This window comes from Apteryx mantelli, chromosome 2 (genome assembly GCF_036417845.1).
Source record: "Apteryx mantelli isolate bAptMan1 chromosome 2, bAptMan1.hap1, whole genome shotgun sequence".
NCBI lineage: Eukaryota > Metazoa > Chordata > Aves > Apterygiformes > Apterygidae > Apteryx > Apteryx mantelli.
The window spans coordinates 85,016,433-85,032,760 of NC_089979.1; the positions used below are offsets into that span (position 1 = coordinate 85,016,433).

The 16,328-nt window shown below is 36.4% G+C and overlaps 1 protein-coding gene across 3 annotated transcripts in view; it reads left to right on the forward strand.

Annotated features, from left to right (window-relative positions):
- The window catches only part of CDH12 (cadherin 12), a 235,344-nt gene extending 221,169 nt beyond the window's left edge, over positions 1-14,175 (forward strand). For all 3 annotated transcript variants that reach the window (XM_067290983.1, XM_067290982.1, XM_067290984.1), the window contains exons 10-12: positions 385-502; positions 5,997-6,248; positions 11,117-14,175. In XM_067290983.1, coding sequence (XP_067147084.1) covers positions 385-502; positions 5,997-6,248; positions 11,117-11,616 — 870 coding nt within the window. In that variant the 3' untranslated portion in view covers positions 11,617-14,175. The remainder of the gene's footprint in view (positions 1-384; positions 503-5,996; positions 6,249-11,116) is intronic.
- The last annotated feature ends 2,153 nt before the right edge of the window (positions 14,176-16,328 follow it).

Consider the following 16,328-nt stretch of genomic DNA (forward strand, 5'->3'; position numbering starts at 1 on the left):
ACTGCAGCATGTACTAGCAGTAGTAGTACTAGTACCAGATAAACTAAACTATCTTTAATTAATCTATCAGACTTGCAAACAATCAATCACGAGTATTTTGATACAAAGGACAAATATTAAATATTTCTGCAGTCAAGTATCTGGCAAATTTTTCTAATCTCCTTCAGATATGTCTGAGTCAGACCTTGTGGGACATCACCAGTCCTCTGGAGGTTGTAGCATTCAGACTTCTTGCCTCCACCTCCCAACACATTAGAGGAAGGAGAATAATCCAGCAGGATGTTCACTGTCATTGTTTCATCTGAGGATCACTTTCCACTTCTGCAAAACTGCTTCTTTTAGAAGAGTGAACTGACTTCAAATTTAATTTTAATCTGATTTCAGGTAATACAGACTATCACTGCAGCAGACAAAGATTTGTCACCAGCTGGGCAAAGGTTTTCCTTCAGACTGTCACCTGAGGCTTCCAACAAAACAAATTTCACAGTCCATGACTACAGAAGTAAGTTGTTTGCCCATATCTCTCTTTCAGAGCATCAGGCTGGAATTATAATGACAATTATGATTCCTTCATATTATAGTTGTGCCTACAGATGAACTTTTTATTTAACGCATTTTTATAATTGTTAAACAGTCAGGTATATATTAATATACATTCAGGTCTTGCATCTTTTCTCATTTAGGGGACAGGAATGGTCATGGCACTCTGAGATTTTCCTATAGGCATACAAAAGTACTACTAGTTGTTTTATTTTCTTCCTTTTCTCTCTCAGTATCTCAGGAAGAACTCATTTACCAATGTAGGTGTACTTACTTTTAAACAAGGCATACAAATATTATTACCTTGCTAACGGTTTTCAAAGTATCCAGCTATTGTGCTTTCTGAAGGAAATGTAGTCCTACAGAAGAATTAGTTTTAAATATGTACAGTCCTGCTGCAGTATAATGACATCCCACAACACCCTGCATAACATGTGGATTTATATGATTAACCTCTCTGATTTTTTTCCCCAATTTTTGTCATAACTGATCATCTCTTCTTTCTTTTTAACTTGAATAGTCTCAATAAATGGCAAAGAACAATCCAAGATGAAAAGGCATCTTCAAGCATATACTCTTTTGAACAGAAACAGCTAAAAAAGACCTCTGAGCATTTTTTTTTTGTTACTTACTTTTTCTGATTTGCTGGTTGGTAGGGAAATTCTTTCTTCATATTGCCAGTCCATACTTTTTATACAATTTATATAGAATCCAATACCCTTGCTGCCAAATTAATTGTGCTGTACTTTGTTTCTTCACAAAGTGGTACCTCTACTTATCCTAAGACTGATGATAATGTAACAATTAATGATAACAACTATTGTAACAAGTATGAAGGCGTAACAACTGGTCAGGTCCCTTAAGAGACAAGGTGCCTTATCTTAAAGTAAGATATGTATTTATATGGAATAGATTAAAGGAGAGCATGGATACTGGGGCAGGCCTACCCAAGCCCAGGGCAGGTGTGCAGGATGCTACAGAGTTTAAGAACTTCCTGGTTTGGGCAGAAGCAGAATAAGATTTTTTTTTTTTTTAACATAACAAATGTGTACACAGTTGCTCCAATCTCTAAGTACTTTTTCAGGTATCTATGTAAGTACTTTATACACTGGTGGTATTGATGTTTGCCTTATTATAATATGTTGCAATAAACTGCAACAAATTTCTCCCCACTAATTATTTGAAACAAATATGGAAAGAAATTTTTAGCATGTTTATCAGTGATTAGGTAAGCGCTGAAGAATAGTGTTATGATGAGCTCTTGGTAAAAAAAGTTCTAGAGTACTCTGCAAAGAAAATGGAAAGCCTTTCAATAAAATTCAGTATCATTCCTTTCCCTATTTAACTATGTAAGTTTTAAGTGTTACTTTTAAGTAAAATTATTTAAATTTTAATTACTTAATTTTAATTTGAGAAGATGTCATGTATGTTGTCAAAGTATCAGGTTCCTGAGAATTAAGTAATCTCATCTGAAAAAGGACTAGAAAGGATAATCTAGAGAATGAAAAAAAAAGGAGAGGCCACTTATTATTCTTTTTTTAACCAGTTAAGTATATGACTCACACTATTTTTGAAGCCAAACACTTTTGCCAATGTTAGGAAATACAAAAATAAAGCCAACAAAATAAGCACAACTATTAAACATGAATACATTTATCATTAAGAAAATTCAGGAAAAAATAAATATGAAACAGCAGGAAAATAAACTGTGCTTATTAGATTATGGTCTTTTTTTGGTATAGCTTGTTTGTGAAGAAGACAAAACTAGTTATTCCCAAACTTATGAGTTACTTCTGTCTTAACACAGCATAGATAGCTAAAAAGACTTTTCACCTGAGCAAAGAATTTCACTTAAAGATTTGTAAATACTATTTAGCATATAATGAAGCCATAATAATTTATAAAACAGGGAATGTGAATAATATTAACTTATGAAACCAGAAAAAAATGCAGCCCAGCATTTTAGCAGAGACAATTCAAATAGTTAGCTTGAAACACAGTTCAATGAATATTAAGGACAACTTTATAATGGAATTAATTTTCTCCAGAAATGCTTAGTCTAAACGGTTTGATTTCAACAGCTACTAGTATCTAAAAATACAACGGCATTTCAATATCTAACGATAATTATGCCAAGCAAGATTTAAATGCTTGACATCTGTGTCCCACTGGACTTTACAATTTGGGTAAAGTGGAAGTTTGCACCCCTCCCCATAATGCCGCATTGTAGTTTCTTTATTCTCCGTCTGTAGTATTTCCTTAGAAAACTGCTGAACTTTTCTAAGGATTGTAATACAGAAAAAAACATACATGATCTCCCTTTGTATCTTCATGGAAGAAGGGAAATATAGCTCTTTAGAGCTTGCCCATATTTTACATGAATTATTTTCATTCCTTCACTTTTAAACACATTTGAAGGCCCTCCTGGGTATCATCTTCATAAATATGTAGTCATACAATGTAAATACAGTATATTTCTAAATAACTTTGTTCTTTTGATGGGGATTTATTTAACATTTTAACTTCATTTTTTTGCTGCCCATTGCTGAAATATGCTTTAATTTCACCAAGATTAAATTGTTTCAAATAATTACAAACTATTTTTTAAATGTAAAAGTCTTCCAGTTCTCCTCAGGTCTCTTTAAAATATTTAATTCTTCAAGAGAGTCTTTAAACTTAAAAAGGTCATACAGTAATTAAACTCTGTGACCTTTCTGGCTTACAGCCTTTGAAAAGTGTGTTTAGCATATGAGTTTGGTGAGGATATTGCTTAAGTATTATTAGATAATTAAATTTGTCATTTTTTTCAAGCAGTGTTGTCACTCAGATGGCTCCTTGTCTTAGTAACCAGTTAAAAACCTTTCTCTTTTGTATAAATAGAAATGCAGTAGTCCCATAATAATGGAATTATAAGCTACCAAGGGAAGATACACGACTTTGCATGCATACATGTTTGTATATATATTTATGTTTATTTCTCTCTATATATATATGCACAATCTTAAAAGCATTTCTTAGCACACATTAAAAAAGAAGAAAGAATTACACTATTTCATAAACATAAGTGAGACAGAAAAAAGCTTTTGTGGAATGTTTTCCAAACATAAAAGATTTCATAATTTTTGGAGATTTTACAGTACTATTAGAAAAATCTGTCCAAACAGAAAATCTGTAGTGCATTTTCATTATCTTCTGTCTTTGTTTGCCAAAGAGGTGGAAGGTCTGCTTTGTGCACAGGGTAGAGGTCTAATAACACAACCTTACTGTCCCTATCGCAAGGACACCTTTTAAAAACAAAAATATCACAATTTTTGACCTAGCAATTATGTTGGTACCAAGCAGGTACTTTGTGAGAGGAATCCTGATTTTTTTTTTGAGCAGACAATCTTGTTCACTGCATTACAGTTAATAACTTTATGAATCACGATGCCTTTTGCCAATGTTAAACAAGCCCAACATCTAGTGCTATTCTATACAGCTAAATATAGTGTGATAAATGTGGTGTGATATTACAACAGATTTAATGTGTATACGTACACCCAAGAAAATAAACTTTTCCAGGTTCCATACTTTCCCAGGAATCAACTTAATTAAAAGATAAAAGCAAGACAGCAGCTTACAGCTGCTTTTTGGAGTCCAGAACCACCGGAGGAGTTTTATTGGTGCAACAGGATCTAGCACAACACGTGGGCTTCTAGACTATGCCCCTGGCAGCACCAAAACCAACCTGCCAGCTGTCAACAGCTGTGGCAGGGCTGGAGCACTTCCTACACACCTGCCCACCTTCCTCTAGCTTCAGTCTCCTGCTTTGCCAGCCTCGCTCTGCGCTCCAGAGGGTTTTTTCCCTGCTGAGCACACGCAGCTGCCCATGTGAGAGAGAATTTTCCTTCCCTCCAGACAATTCCCTGTCCTGCACAGCCTGAAAAGGAATTTATTGTGAACAGACAGACCTAAAAGACGGATGGAATCTCAGCATCAGGCTGCTTCTGCGTAAAGTTCAAACATAAACCTGCATCTCTATTTTCAAAAGGCCCTTGAACAAATGGAAGGGGGTCATAGAAGAACAACAAAAAATATTCAGAGTCAAAGATTTAAGAGCTCAGTCTGTTTGCTCCCTCTCAGGGAGAATGGGAAGTCATTTGGTTACACTGTACTACATATTAAAGTGATCTTTACCATTGCAACTGGAAAAAAGTTAATAGAAATAATGGGAAGATGAAGCGGGATGATTCCAAATTAGATAAAAAACTTTTTATATACAGTGGATGCTTAATCATAGAGACAAAGGACAAACTGAAGATGGAAGGTGGTTCAATGCAAACAATTGTGAAATATACTTAGAGTAGCAAAATCAAACAGTAAAAGAACAATTTATTTTTTCAAACTAAATATCACTGAACTTAACATGTCCACTTGCAATATTTGAGTTTGATAAAATGGTGACTTCTGACATAAGTCTTTTGTCAATTAAGTGCTTTCTGAATGGTCTCTGGTCAAAACACATCTTATTTTGGATATTTAGGCTTTCTTCTTATTAATCTTATTCTTCCTTAACCAGAATTGCACACATGTATTTGCACGTTAAATTAAGGGACCTTAATCTTTATACCTAGTAACAAAACTCCAAGCTGCAATAAAAGGCATAACAGGGACAGCAAGTCAACACTTTCAAAGATATAGTAAACCACATGGGGAAGATGGCAAAACAGGGACTGCTGCAGGCTACCTTCATTCAGACCTGTCAGCTAATTCCCTGCTAATTTCACTTTCTTTTTGCTTTCAATGTAATTCCTCTAATCTGCACATCATTTCCTTGCTACTCCAGTTTGTCTAAGTTAAGAAAAGCAGAGGTAAAGGTGTTCATTTAGGTACTGGGAAGAAATGACAAAACAGCTTCTGGGAGCTCTGAACACATTCATAACTAATTAGTGGGAAATGCACTGACTACAAACTACTCAGTTCATTTCTGTACTTATTTTTAATGGGATGGGAAAGTTTTTGTATTCTGCCCAGGTATCTTTTAGTTTTAAAAGGAAATGAATTCATTTAGACTCAGTCCTAAATACACTTGCAATCAAAGTCTTTTGGACCATGGTCTTAGATTATAACAAAGACATAATGAGAAAGGAAAAACTGAAAAGCCTTCCTCACCTAATACCTGTAATGCATTTTTTTTAATTATGTCTTCTTTGAAATATTTGCTGTCAAGCTGAGCAAGATTTATTTACAAGAAACAGAAAATTATTTGATGCTCTGCAAAAAATAGATTTCTTAGCTGTACCAGTCAGAATACAACAGCTTCTGTAATGATAAAACATGGTAATTACAGAACGTGTGTAATCCACTGAGTTTCAAAGATGGAATAGCTTCCTACTATTTAAGGTGATACGTACATAAAATGTGAACTGAAGTACATCATAGTAAAAATCCTGTTGTGACTGTGCCATGTTTTACAGACAACACAGCTGGGATTGAAACCAGGAGAAATGGTTACAGCAGAAGGCAGCAAGAGCTGCATTTTCTTCCAGTGGTGATAGAAGACAGCAGTTACCCTGTCCAAAGCAGCACAAACACGATGACTATCCGGGTCTGCAGGTGTGATGCTGACGGTACCATCCTGTCCTGCAATGTGGAAGCAATCTTCTTACCAGTAGGCCTCAGCACAGGCGCGCTGATCGCAATCCTGTTGTGCATTGTTATACTTCTAGGTTAGTTCTTGCGGTATCATGTGAAGTGTGATATTCTAACTCAACTCTGACTTAGTTTGTGTTATCATTAGTTTCATCCGTTGTTTAACAAAAGACATTGAAAATACTTGACTGCTTATGAGAATTTTTGTGCTGCTTCTTTCTAGAAAAACATCCCAAAGCACTGACCATGATGTGAATTTACTAACATCTACATATTTCTTATTGCATAAAGAGAACCAGTTTCCAGTGGAGTCTGAAATGCAAATTTTTCTCTGAAACGGTTTTGATTAAATACCTTTCTTGAAGAACTGATATCCATATACTTAAAATTACTAAGATGGGCACGTCCTACTGACAGCAGCAGCAGCAAAGGGCTTAGTAAAGGCCTTTATTTAATTCTTAATACCAACTTGTGAGTGATAAAGAAAAAAGAACGATGAAACGAAAGAGGGGAATTTAGTTGTAATGCATGCAGACTGTGACTGGCTAGACCATTGTAAAACTTACCAGGAACACTTTCATTTCAGGCAGGCATGAATTCCATAATGTGGCATTGTCACCTGGATCTACATTATATTTAAATCTTTTCTTAATTTCAGCATGCCAAGTTTAACCAATACTCATGTGCACCTATAATATAGTATACGTAATAATATATATTATATATATATAAAAATAATCAACTGATAATGAAATACAGCTATTTTGTAGTTTACATAGGCACACTGTGGACTGTGTAATGCCAACCAATACTTAGGGATGCTGGTCCATGCCTTGTCTTGATAGTATCAGGCTTCTTAGACCTCAGGCCTACTCCTTATGTAGGTCTAAAGGGTAGAGATCAAAAAGAGCTGTGGACCACTGAATATAAGGTATGAAAACCTCTTTGTGTTTAGATAAATATAGTAATTTACCACCTAAGTAAATTACTACAGGCTCTCGGTTACATTAGGAGCTTCTGAGTAGCAGAATTAAAATTCAGAATTTCTTCTCTGTGTAAAAATTTTATATTGTGAGAAAAATGTTGTTTCAAATCAGAATGGAACTATGAATGTTCACACTTCCCATGGAGTGGGAATTAATAATAAATACACCCATTCAGTTCAGTTTTTCTGAAATAAAGTAGCACAGATCATTGTCTCATCTACCACAATTCCCCAGAGCTACCTTTTTACTTCTAGGGGTTTCCCGAGTAAAAGCAGCTCACAGTGAGCCTCAGCGTCAAACAAATTCCATTATGAAGCAAAGAGTTTTAGCTCATTATCACAAGAACAGATAGGAACACAGTCATTTAGAGCTCCAGCTTAAGGTAGGATTTTCAGGATAGCTAAGCTCTCTATTACAGAGCAAAGTGTCTAGAAGCCCCAAATATGTGGCTGTAGCAAAGCCTTTCCAGTGCCACCCTTGTGTCCAGTAATCTGGACCGCGTGAACTAAGTAAGCAGCAGAGAGCTTGGTGCTCTTAGTCCAAAGATCATTTACTGTGACAGAGTTTCTGGGGAAACGGAAATATTAGGCTGAATTTTCCTGAAATTTGCTAGGTGATCATGCATGCCTTCAAAAAAACTGTGTTTATCTTTCTCTAGTGGTTTGTTGAAACAAATTACATTTTATTTCAATAAAACAGCAATAATTCAATCAAAAAAAATTATGTGAAAGAACTCCTTATCATCTCTGCTGCTGATTGATACATATATCACACTAAAGGAGATATTTTCATTCCTGCTTTCCACAGAGCTGTAGACTGAATTACTCAGGTTGGGTTTGGAAGAGAGGTTTTGGTCTTTTAATAATTCTTTTCATTCCAATCAACCTGGTAATATTACCTAGAAAAATTAATTTATATATAATGAGATCTCCAGTGCTGTGTGTAACCCAGAAGAAAGATATTTAATTTATATACAGACTGTCTCCTGCTTACTATTGCATTGATAATCTTGCTGTGGACCTGGCCTGATACAGACTCTTTAAAATTGTATTTGAAGTTATTTTTGTTGAAGCCATTTCTACATAAAATACAGTCAACATATAACCAGTATCAGAAGTTATTCTAAACTATACAAGCCTGACCATAAATACATAATCACTGCAACTCTTCATTCATTATTATGTTACTTCATCATCAGTGCTTAGAACATTGTCATTTCTACCAAAGTAGGAGAATTTAATGTATCAAAATGCCAGTTTACTACAAGCAGATTTTGCAGAAAGGTGTTGCCTTCAGTGAAATATATCTTCAAAGAAAAAAGACTGAAAAAAACACACAAACCTGTAGGAAATCTTTTCAGTTGCCATTCCGAATAAAATTGTCTTAAACAGTTTATATCAGATAGAAACATAAAATCCTACAACAGCTGAGTTTGGAAATGACCTCTGGCGATTGTCTAGTCCAAACCCCCCGCTAAAAGCAAGGTTGAATAGAGCAGGTTGTCCAAGACATTGCCCTGTCAAGTTTTGAGTAACTCTAATGATGGAGATTCCAAAACCTGTCTGGGCAACCTGATCCAGTGTTTTGGGTCACCTTGAAGTAAAAAAGGTTTTATGTATAACTGGAATTTCCTGCGTTTCAATTTGTGCTCATTGCCTCTTGTCCTGTCAATGGGCACCACTGAGAAGAGTCTCCCTCTGTCTTCTTTACACTCTCCCAACAAGTATTTATACACATGGATAAGACCCCCCGAGCCTCCTCTTCTCCAGGCTCAACAGTGCCAGCTCTGCCAGCGTCTCCTCCTATGAGAGATGCTCCAATCCCTTAAACATCTTGGTAGCCCTTTGCTAAACTAATGCCAGTAGGTCCCTGTCTCTCCTGTATTGAGGAGGCCAGCACTGGACACACCACTCCAAACGTGGCCTCACCAGAGCTGATTAGAGATGAAAGATCACCTCCCTCAACCTGCTGGCAATGATCTTCCTAATGCAGCACAGGATACTGTTGGTTCAGAAGGACTGTCCAGGTCTTCTGCAAAGCTCATCTCCAGCCAGCTGGCACCCAGTCTGGGCTGGTGCAGGGGGTTATTCCTCCCTTGGTGCAGGATTTGGCATTTCCTGTTGTTGAACTTCATGAGGTTCCTGTCAGCCCCTTTCTCCAGCCTGTTATGGTCCATGTGAATGGCAGCACAACCATCGGGTGTATCAGCCTCTCCTTCCAGTTTTCTATCACCTGCAAACTTGCTGAGGATGCGCTCTGTCCCATCATCCAGGTTACAAATGAAGATGTTAAATGGAATTGGCCCCATTATCGTCCCCTGGGGAACACCACTAGTGATTTGTCTCCAGTGGATTTCGTGCTGCTGATCACAACCTTTTGAGCTTGGCAGTCCCAACAATTTTCAATCTACCTCACTGTCCACTTGCCTAGTGAGCACTTCCTCAATTTGTCTGTGAGGATGTTATGAGATTCAGTGCCAAAAGCCTTTCTAAAATTGAGATAAACAGCAGCCACTGTTCTCCCTTCATCCATCAAGCCAGTCACTCCATTGTAAAAGGCTATCAGGTTGGTTAAGAACAATTTTGCCTTCATATATCCATGCTGACTACTCCCTATCACCTTTGTGTCCTTCATGTGTCTGGAAATGGTTTCCAGGATTAGCTGCTCCATCACCTTCCTAGGAATCAAGGTGAGGCTGACAGGCCTGTAGTTCCCCAGATCCTCCTTCCTGCCATTCTTGGAGATGAGAGGGGTCTCTTCCAATCCTCAGGCACCTCTTCTGATTGCCGTGATTTTTCAAAGATCATCACAACTGGCCTTGCAATGACATCAGCTAGCTCCCTCAGCACCCACAGGTGCATTCCCTCAGATCCTATGAACTTGTGTTGTTCTATTTATTTTTTTTTAATGTTTCCTGATCCTCCTTCACTAAGGGTAAGTCTTTCTGGCTGTGAAGACTTTCCCACTGGTCTCAGGGATCTGGGATTCCTGAAGGCCAGTCTTACCAGTAAAGACTGATGCAAAGAAGGCATTTGGTACCTCTGCCTTCTCAGAGTTCTTTGTCACCAGGGGCCACTGCCCCATTCAGCAGTGGGCCCACATTTTCTCTATTCTTCCTTTTACTGCTGATGTACTTGTAGAAGCCTTTCTTCTTGCCCTTTATATCCCTCCCCAGTTTTAACTTCAGATGGGCTTTGGCTTTCCTAACCTCATCCCTGCATACTTGCACAGTGTCTCTATATTCCTCTCAGGTCACCCGTCCCTGCTTTCACCTCTTGTATGCTTTCTTTTTATGTTTGAGTTTAGTCCGGAGCTCCTTGTTCATCCATGCAGGACCCCTGGTGCCTCTGCTTGATTTCCTGCTCATTGGGATGGGCCATTCTTGAACTTGGAGGAGGTGATCCTTGAAAATCAGCTGGCTCTCCTGAAACCATCTTCTCTCCAGGATGGGTTCCCAAGTGATTCTTCCAAGCAGATCCCTGAAGAGGGCAAAGTCTGCTCTAAAAAAAGCTGAAGGCAGGATTTTTTTTCTCCAAGAGACAATTTCAAAGTTTCCAAAATAATTTTTTCTCTTCAGTACTGTTTTGTGGGAATTAGGCTTTTTTTCTCTATTCTGCTACAGAAGGCATTTTAAAAAAAATCACATCTCTCCCCCTGAGCTAAAAAGCTAACATCCTGTCCAACTCTAATTTCTCATAAAGCAAGCTAGTAGGAAAATTATTTGTTACTTCTTTCAGTAGCACAGCTAGTGGTAAGGAAAGTTAGATTCATACATCAAATAGCAAATGTCTCTTCATTGGCTAGAGCACTGTTATTTAAAAAAAAATAGGAGCATATCTTCTAAGGAGAAAAAAAACCCTTTGATTGCTTGCAACTTTCAAAGGAGGATATAATGATATGTCATCAGGGTAGCAAATTATTTCTGTGCATGTCTTAACTTAAGTTTTCTCTCATTACAGTCATTGTGGTACTGTATGTAGCACTGCGGAGGCAGAAGAAAAAGGATACCCTGATGACTTCTAAAGAAGATATAAGAGATAATGTTATTCATTATGATGATGAGGGAGGTGGAGAAGAGGATACCCAGGCTTTTGACATAGGTGCCCTGAGGAATCCCAAAGTGATTGAAGATAACAAAATACGCAGGGACATAAAACCAGATACCTTGCGTTTTCCGCGTCAAAGACCACCAACGGAAGATAATAAAGACATAAGAGATTTCATTAATCAAAGGCTGCACGAAAATGATGTGGATCCAACTGCACCTCCTTATGACTCCTTGGCAACATATGCCTATGAAGGAAATGGATCTGTTGCAGAGTCTCTCAGCTCTATAGATTCACTTACTACAGAGGCAGACCAGGATTATGACTATTTGAGTGACTGGGGACCTCGCTTTAAGGTTTTGGCAGACATGTTTGGAGAAGAAGAAAGTTACAACCCTGACAAAGTCACTTAAGAAAAAATATGAAGATGAAATTTAAAAAAAGTAAACCACCAACAAATTAAAAAGATAAACCTAAGCTTTCTATTAGGACAAGACTCCTTTGATTATAAAAGACAGCAATGTTTCCAGCATTGTACTACATTTATCATACTGTCAGTTTTGGTTTGATCTGCGAAGGAAAGATAAATCCTGTAATATACATGGTTTTTTGTTGTTGTTATTTTGTTACTTTGGAATTACACTGAGACAAGCTCAGGCCTACTAGGTACAGTTTACTGACATGACTTAGAAAGAAGATCGCTTTCTGGCATCACGGTGGAAGAGTGGTAGCTTTTTCGTAATTCCACTAAAGTGCCTATTGAAACTTTTATCATTTAAGTGGTAAAGAGTCTGCTGTGATGGTGTTACAAAACTGAATGGTAAATTGGACATAAAGGACATAAACTCTAAGACAAGAAGCAATAGCAACATGCTGACTTCTAATCATTTTAGAACAAAAATGAAGATAACTTCCTGGAGTATGTCTAATGACTACAAGTAAGGGGGGTGTGCTCTGTGGTTTGGGGTTGTTTATTTTTTCGTAAAGACAAAAACAGTATGTCAAGACATCATATTTCTTCCTTCAAAATTTCACTGAAAATTCAAATTTAAAATGCTGTTGCTCACTTTGAGCATGTAAAGACTGAATTAAAAAAGGAAAAGATCTTAGCATACATCAATGAGTATTTAAAATGTTCATCAAAATACTACATTTTTTCCAGAAAAATAAAAAGATGAAAGCAGCTATTTCTTTACATGAAGGAAATTCCCCTTGGCTCCCCCTCTTCATTTAAAATGAGACTATTATTAGAACATAAAACGGACAGAGTTTTTTAAGGGTATTACTGTATTTTTAGTACAAAGTCATTTTCCTCCTTGTAAGTATCACTAAAGAATATATGTAAAGAGTGCCACATCACTTTTCTTTGCAATTAGATTGTTACTCCGTAGGTACTATAGACATACATATTATAGAGATAGTTATTTCAGTCTGTTCAGCTGACCATTTGCTACAGTTCAGCATATCATTGTATTTTGGTGCCAGACCCACATCAAAAGTTTCAGAGAGCGTTCTAAGGATGGAAAATATAATAATTTGTTTTGCCAAAATATTCACAGAGGCAGAATAAAAATATAAAACATATATTTGTCCACATGTCCTGTACATAACCATGCATAAACATAGAAATGCAGGTATCAGAGGCACAGATAGGCGTGGGGCATTATGCCATAGGAAATCTCTTGTAAAACTATTTCATGTGACTTTTTCTGATGATCTAAGGCATTTTAGAAAACAATGGTTTATGGCCCCCAAAGTGCATACATCCTTATACTCTCCTTCTGAAATCGCTGCATTGCTATACAATCTGCTTGAGCTGTACTCATGATTAATGGCACAGGCAAGGTCAGCCTGAGTCTTTCATGAATCAGAAGTCTTTTATTCACCTCAGGTCTACAGCTTACCTTTTGTAACACTGAAGAATTAGTAACCACCAGACAGAGTTAACTCACAGGCCTGATAATTAACATACACAATGTTCCCTTTACTGATGTGTGGGCATCTAAATATATTTCAAAGTTGGTATAATGACGTTCCCAAAGAGACTTAAAAAGGTGTATAGTTAAATAACATTTGAATTGTTCAGTACAATTGGGCACAGCTACATTACAGAGCACTGTTGGCATAGTTTATGCCAGCAGAGCACTGAAGAATAAACACAGCATATGCTAAAAGGAAAGGGTATTTTTTTCTGTTATCAGAAAAGGAACCCTGTGTGCCCTGAAAGATGAACCAAAAGCTCTCTTCTTATACCATAGGAAAGCAGATGGAGTGGTGGGGTCGGTTGGTATGCCAGCATACCAGTTTTGGTGTGGAAGGGGATATTTTATTTTCATATATCTTGGTGGCACAGCAAAGACAAATTTGTACTACAGAGTGGGCCTAAAAAGAGGGCTTTGTAGAAAAACAGGTATTTGCTACCAGTTACAACCCAGGTTTGATTCATGAAAAATTCACTCTGGTGACAGTACCTAGCAATGCTTCATCATGTATCAAGGAAGAATTCAATCACTCCCCTGCTGCCAAGGCTAAAACAAGCATCTCACGCTGCTCAGTCACAGATGTGCAACCTTGTGGCCAAGTCTTGCTCTTAGTAACTGTTAGACATATATTGCACTAGCAAAATCAACATAACTGAGAGCAGAATTTGGCTTTCTCACATCATGTGGCATGCTTGCTCCTAAGAAAGTTAGAATTCTAGGACTCTAGCACAGGCTGGCATTTACTCTGAGCAGGACAACTATAGGGAGCCTGACTTCCAAAATGGGTAGACAGAAAATGTGGTATGAAACATGCTACTGTACACAATCCATATTTACCAGTGAGTTGTTGTACGCTAAATGAATACCAAATTAATTATCAAATGCATATTTTTGACATTTAAGAGGTTTGTAATTGAGATGTTTCTATCATATAATTAAAAAACCTCCAGGAACATATTTAAAAAAAAAATTGATATGTAATTACTGCTGTAATTGTCCCATAAAATCTTAATTAAAATCTTTTATTTAAGACTCTTTTTTAAAAAGTGATCAAACAATTTTAAGTTAACAGGGATATTTTTGTAAACAGCTCTTTAGAACTATGGGAAAGGATGTCTTTTTCCATTTATGCATCATCTGGGATCCAGGAAATTTGTGTTTCATTCCATGCTTTATCACTCTGTTTCTAAAAGATGCTGGTCAGATTTTTAAGACCTTATTTTTCAAAAGGTAATTAGATAAATATGACATTTACAAGATTTAAATATGTCAACGCATCTGAGACAACTTGAAGTGAATGGGATTAAGGTACCTCAGTGCATTTGCAAATTGTATCAGATACCTACTTACATTGTTAAGTACTATACCTTTGAAAAACCTCTACAAACCCTTGCACAATCCGGTTCTCCTTAAAGTGAAAGTCCATCTTTTTCTCAATTTTAGAAAGAGTCTTAAACCTTCACATTATCAGAGTGTCAGGAAAGTGCATAGGAAATGTTGAGAGGCACAGAAGTCACAAGGTGATAAAATTGAGAGAAATATTTTGGTTTAAATTTCCAAACGTAAGATTCTGCTACACAAACATCTATAAACCTATTATCTTAAATGTCTCAATAGTGTCTCCCCCAAATCACAAGACATTCTGTAAAATGCATTCTGTACATGAAGGTAATTAGACACTCCATGTTTTAATTTAACTGGTTATGATGCCACTAATGATACTGAAATAAAAGTTTAAAGGTAAAAAATTTAGATAAGTACAGAAGCATGAAAGGAAATATTGCTGATAAGTTTACAGGATGGATGTACAGGACAGAAGATAAGTTTATGTCACAATCTTTGACTGGAATTTCAGGGAAGAAGGAAAAGGCCTTCCTTGCTTTCCTGAGAGGCAGCTGAACATGTCACTACTAAAAAAAGATTCAGGCAACTTCTCTCTGAAATAGGAACATAAAAGATTGCTAAAATATGGATTTAAGAATGCTACCTCACAAATCAGAAAATGATGCTATTCTTAAACTGCACTTCACAAAGATCTGACTGAATATAATGACTTGTTTTATAAATTTGCTCTAACTTTTGCTGTTCAAATCAAATCACAGTTACTGAGCATTTACTCTGGGTTATGAAAGCAGAGTTCATTATGGAGCAAAGAGCAATAAATGACTGAACAGATCACTGACAGTGTTATTATTCTAGAGACTACCTCGAAAACATTCTTGGATTAAGAATAAAATATCCATATCCAAATAAATACAACTGATCTTTCACATGAGTCAAAGGTATGGTTCTTACAGATGTTATATTATTTTAGATTTAATTGCATTATGATTATGAAGTTCTTAAGACTGTTGCTGTGAAGCAACAAACCTCTACTAAGTGAATACAAAAAGAAAATCTAATAAGTCACTGGTTTACAAGCATTTCATGTGGCACTAGTGACTGGTTTTCACTTGTTGAGTTTTGGATGTGAAAGTTCTTTGCAATTATTTTCTATGTTATTAACATAAATGTTAATATCTATGTTATTAACATAAATGTTATTAACATAAATGTTAATAACATAGACATTCCAATCCTGTGCATACAGAGAGATATTTGAGCTTTATAGAACTTCATGAAAACAAATAAGGAAATGACTCCTAATAATAACCCTATTGTGGTGACATTTAAGTGTGAATGAATATCAAACTTTCTATTACACCCCTCCCCAACCTTATGTTAAGGCAAATCAATTTCTATAATAACCTGATTCTTTTTCTGTTCTTATTTAAATCAAGAACAAGATAAATTGTCAAATCAGAAGGAACAGTTGCTATTCTGAGCAAAATTAAGATAAATTCCTGTTTTTTTCAGATATTCTATTTACTTCATTTATAAAAGTCCTGCATTTAAATTTGGTTTGCAGTGAAAATCCCCCCCCCCGCAATTTTTTCCATTTTACTTTCATTGCCATAACCCCAGCTAAAAATACTTCTATCTTAAATGCAAAGACAATATAATAGTTCCTGGATGTCATTCTTTAAAAAAACTTCAATATACTCTAAAGGAGTGAAAAAATGTTTATAAAGTCTCTCTTTCTCTGTCTGAATATACATATATTTAGATACCCAAGATAATCTCTGCCTGAGTGGGTATGATCC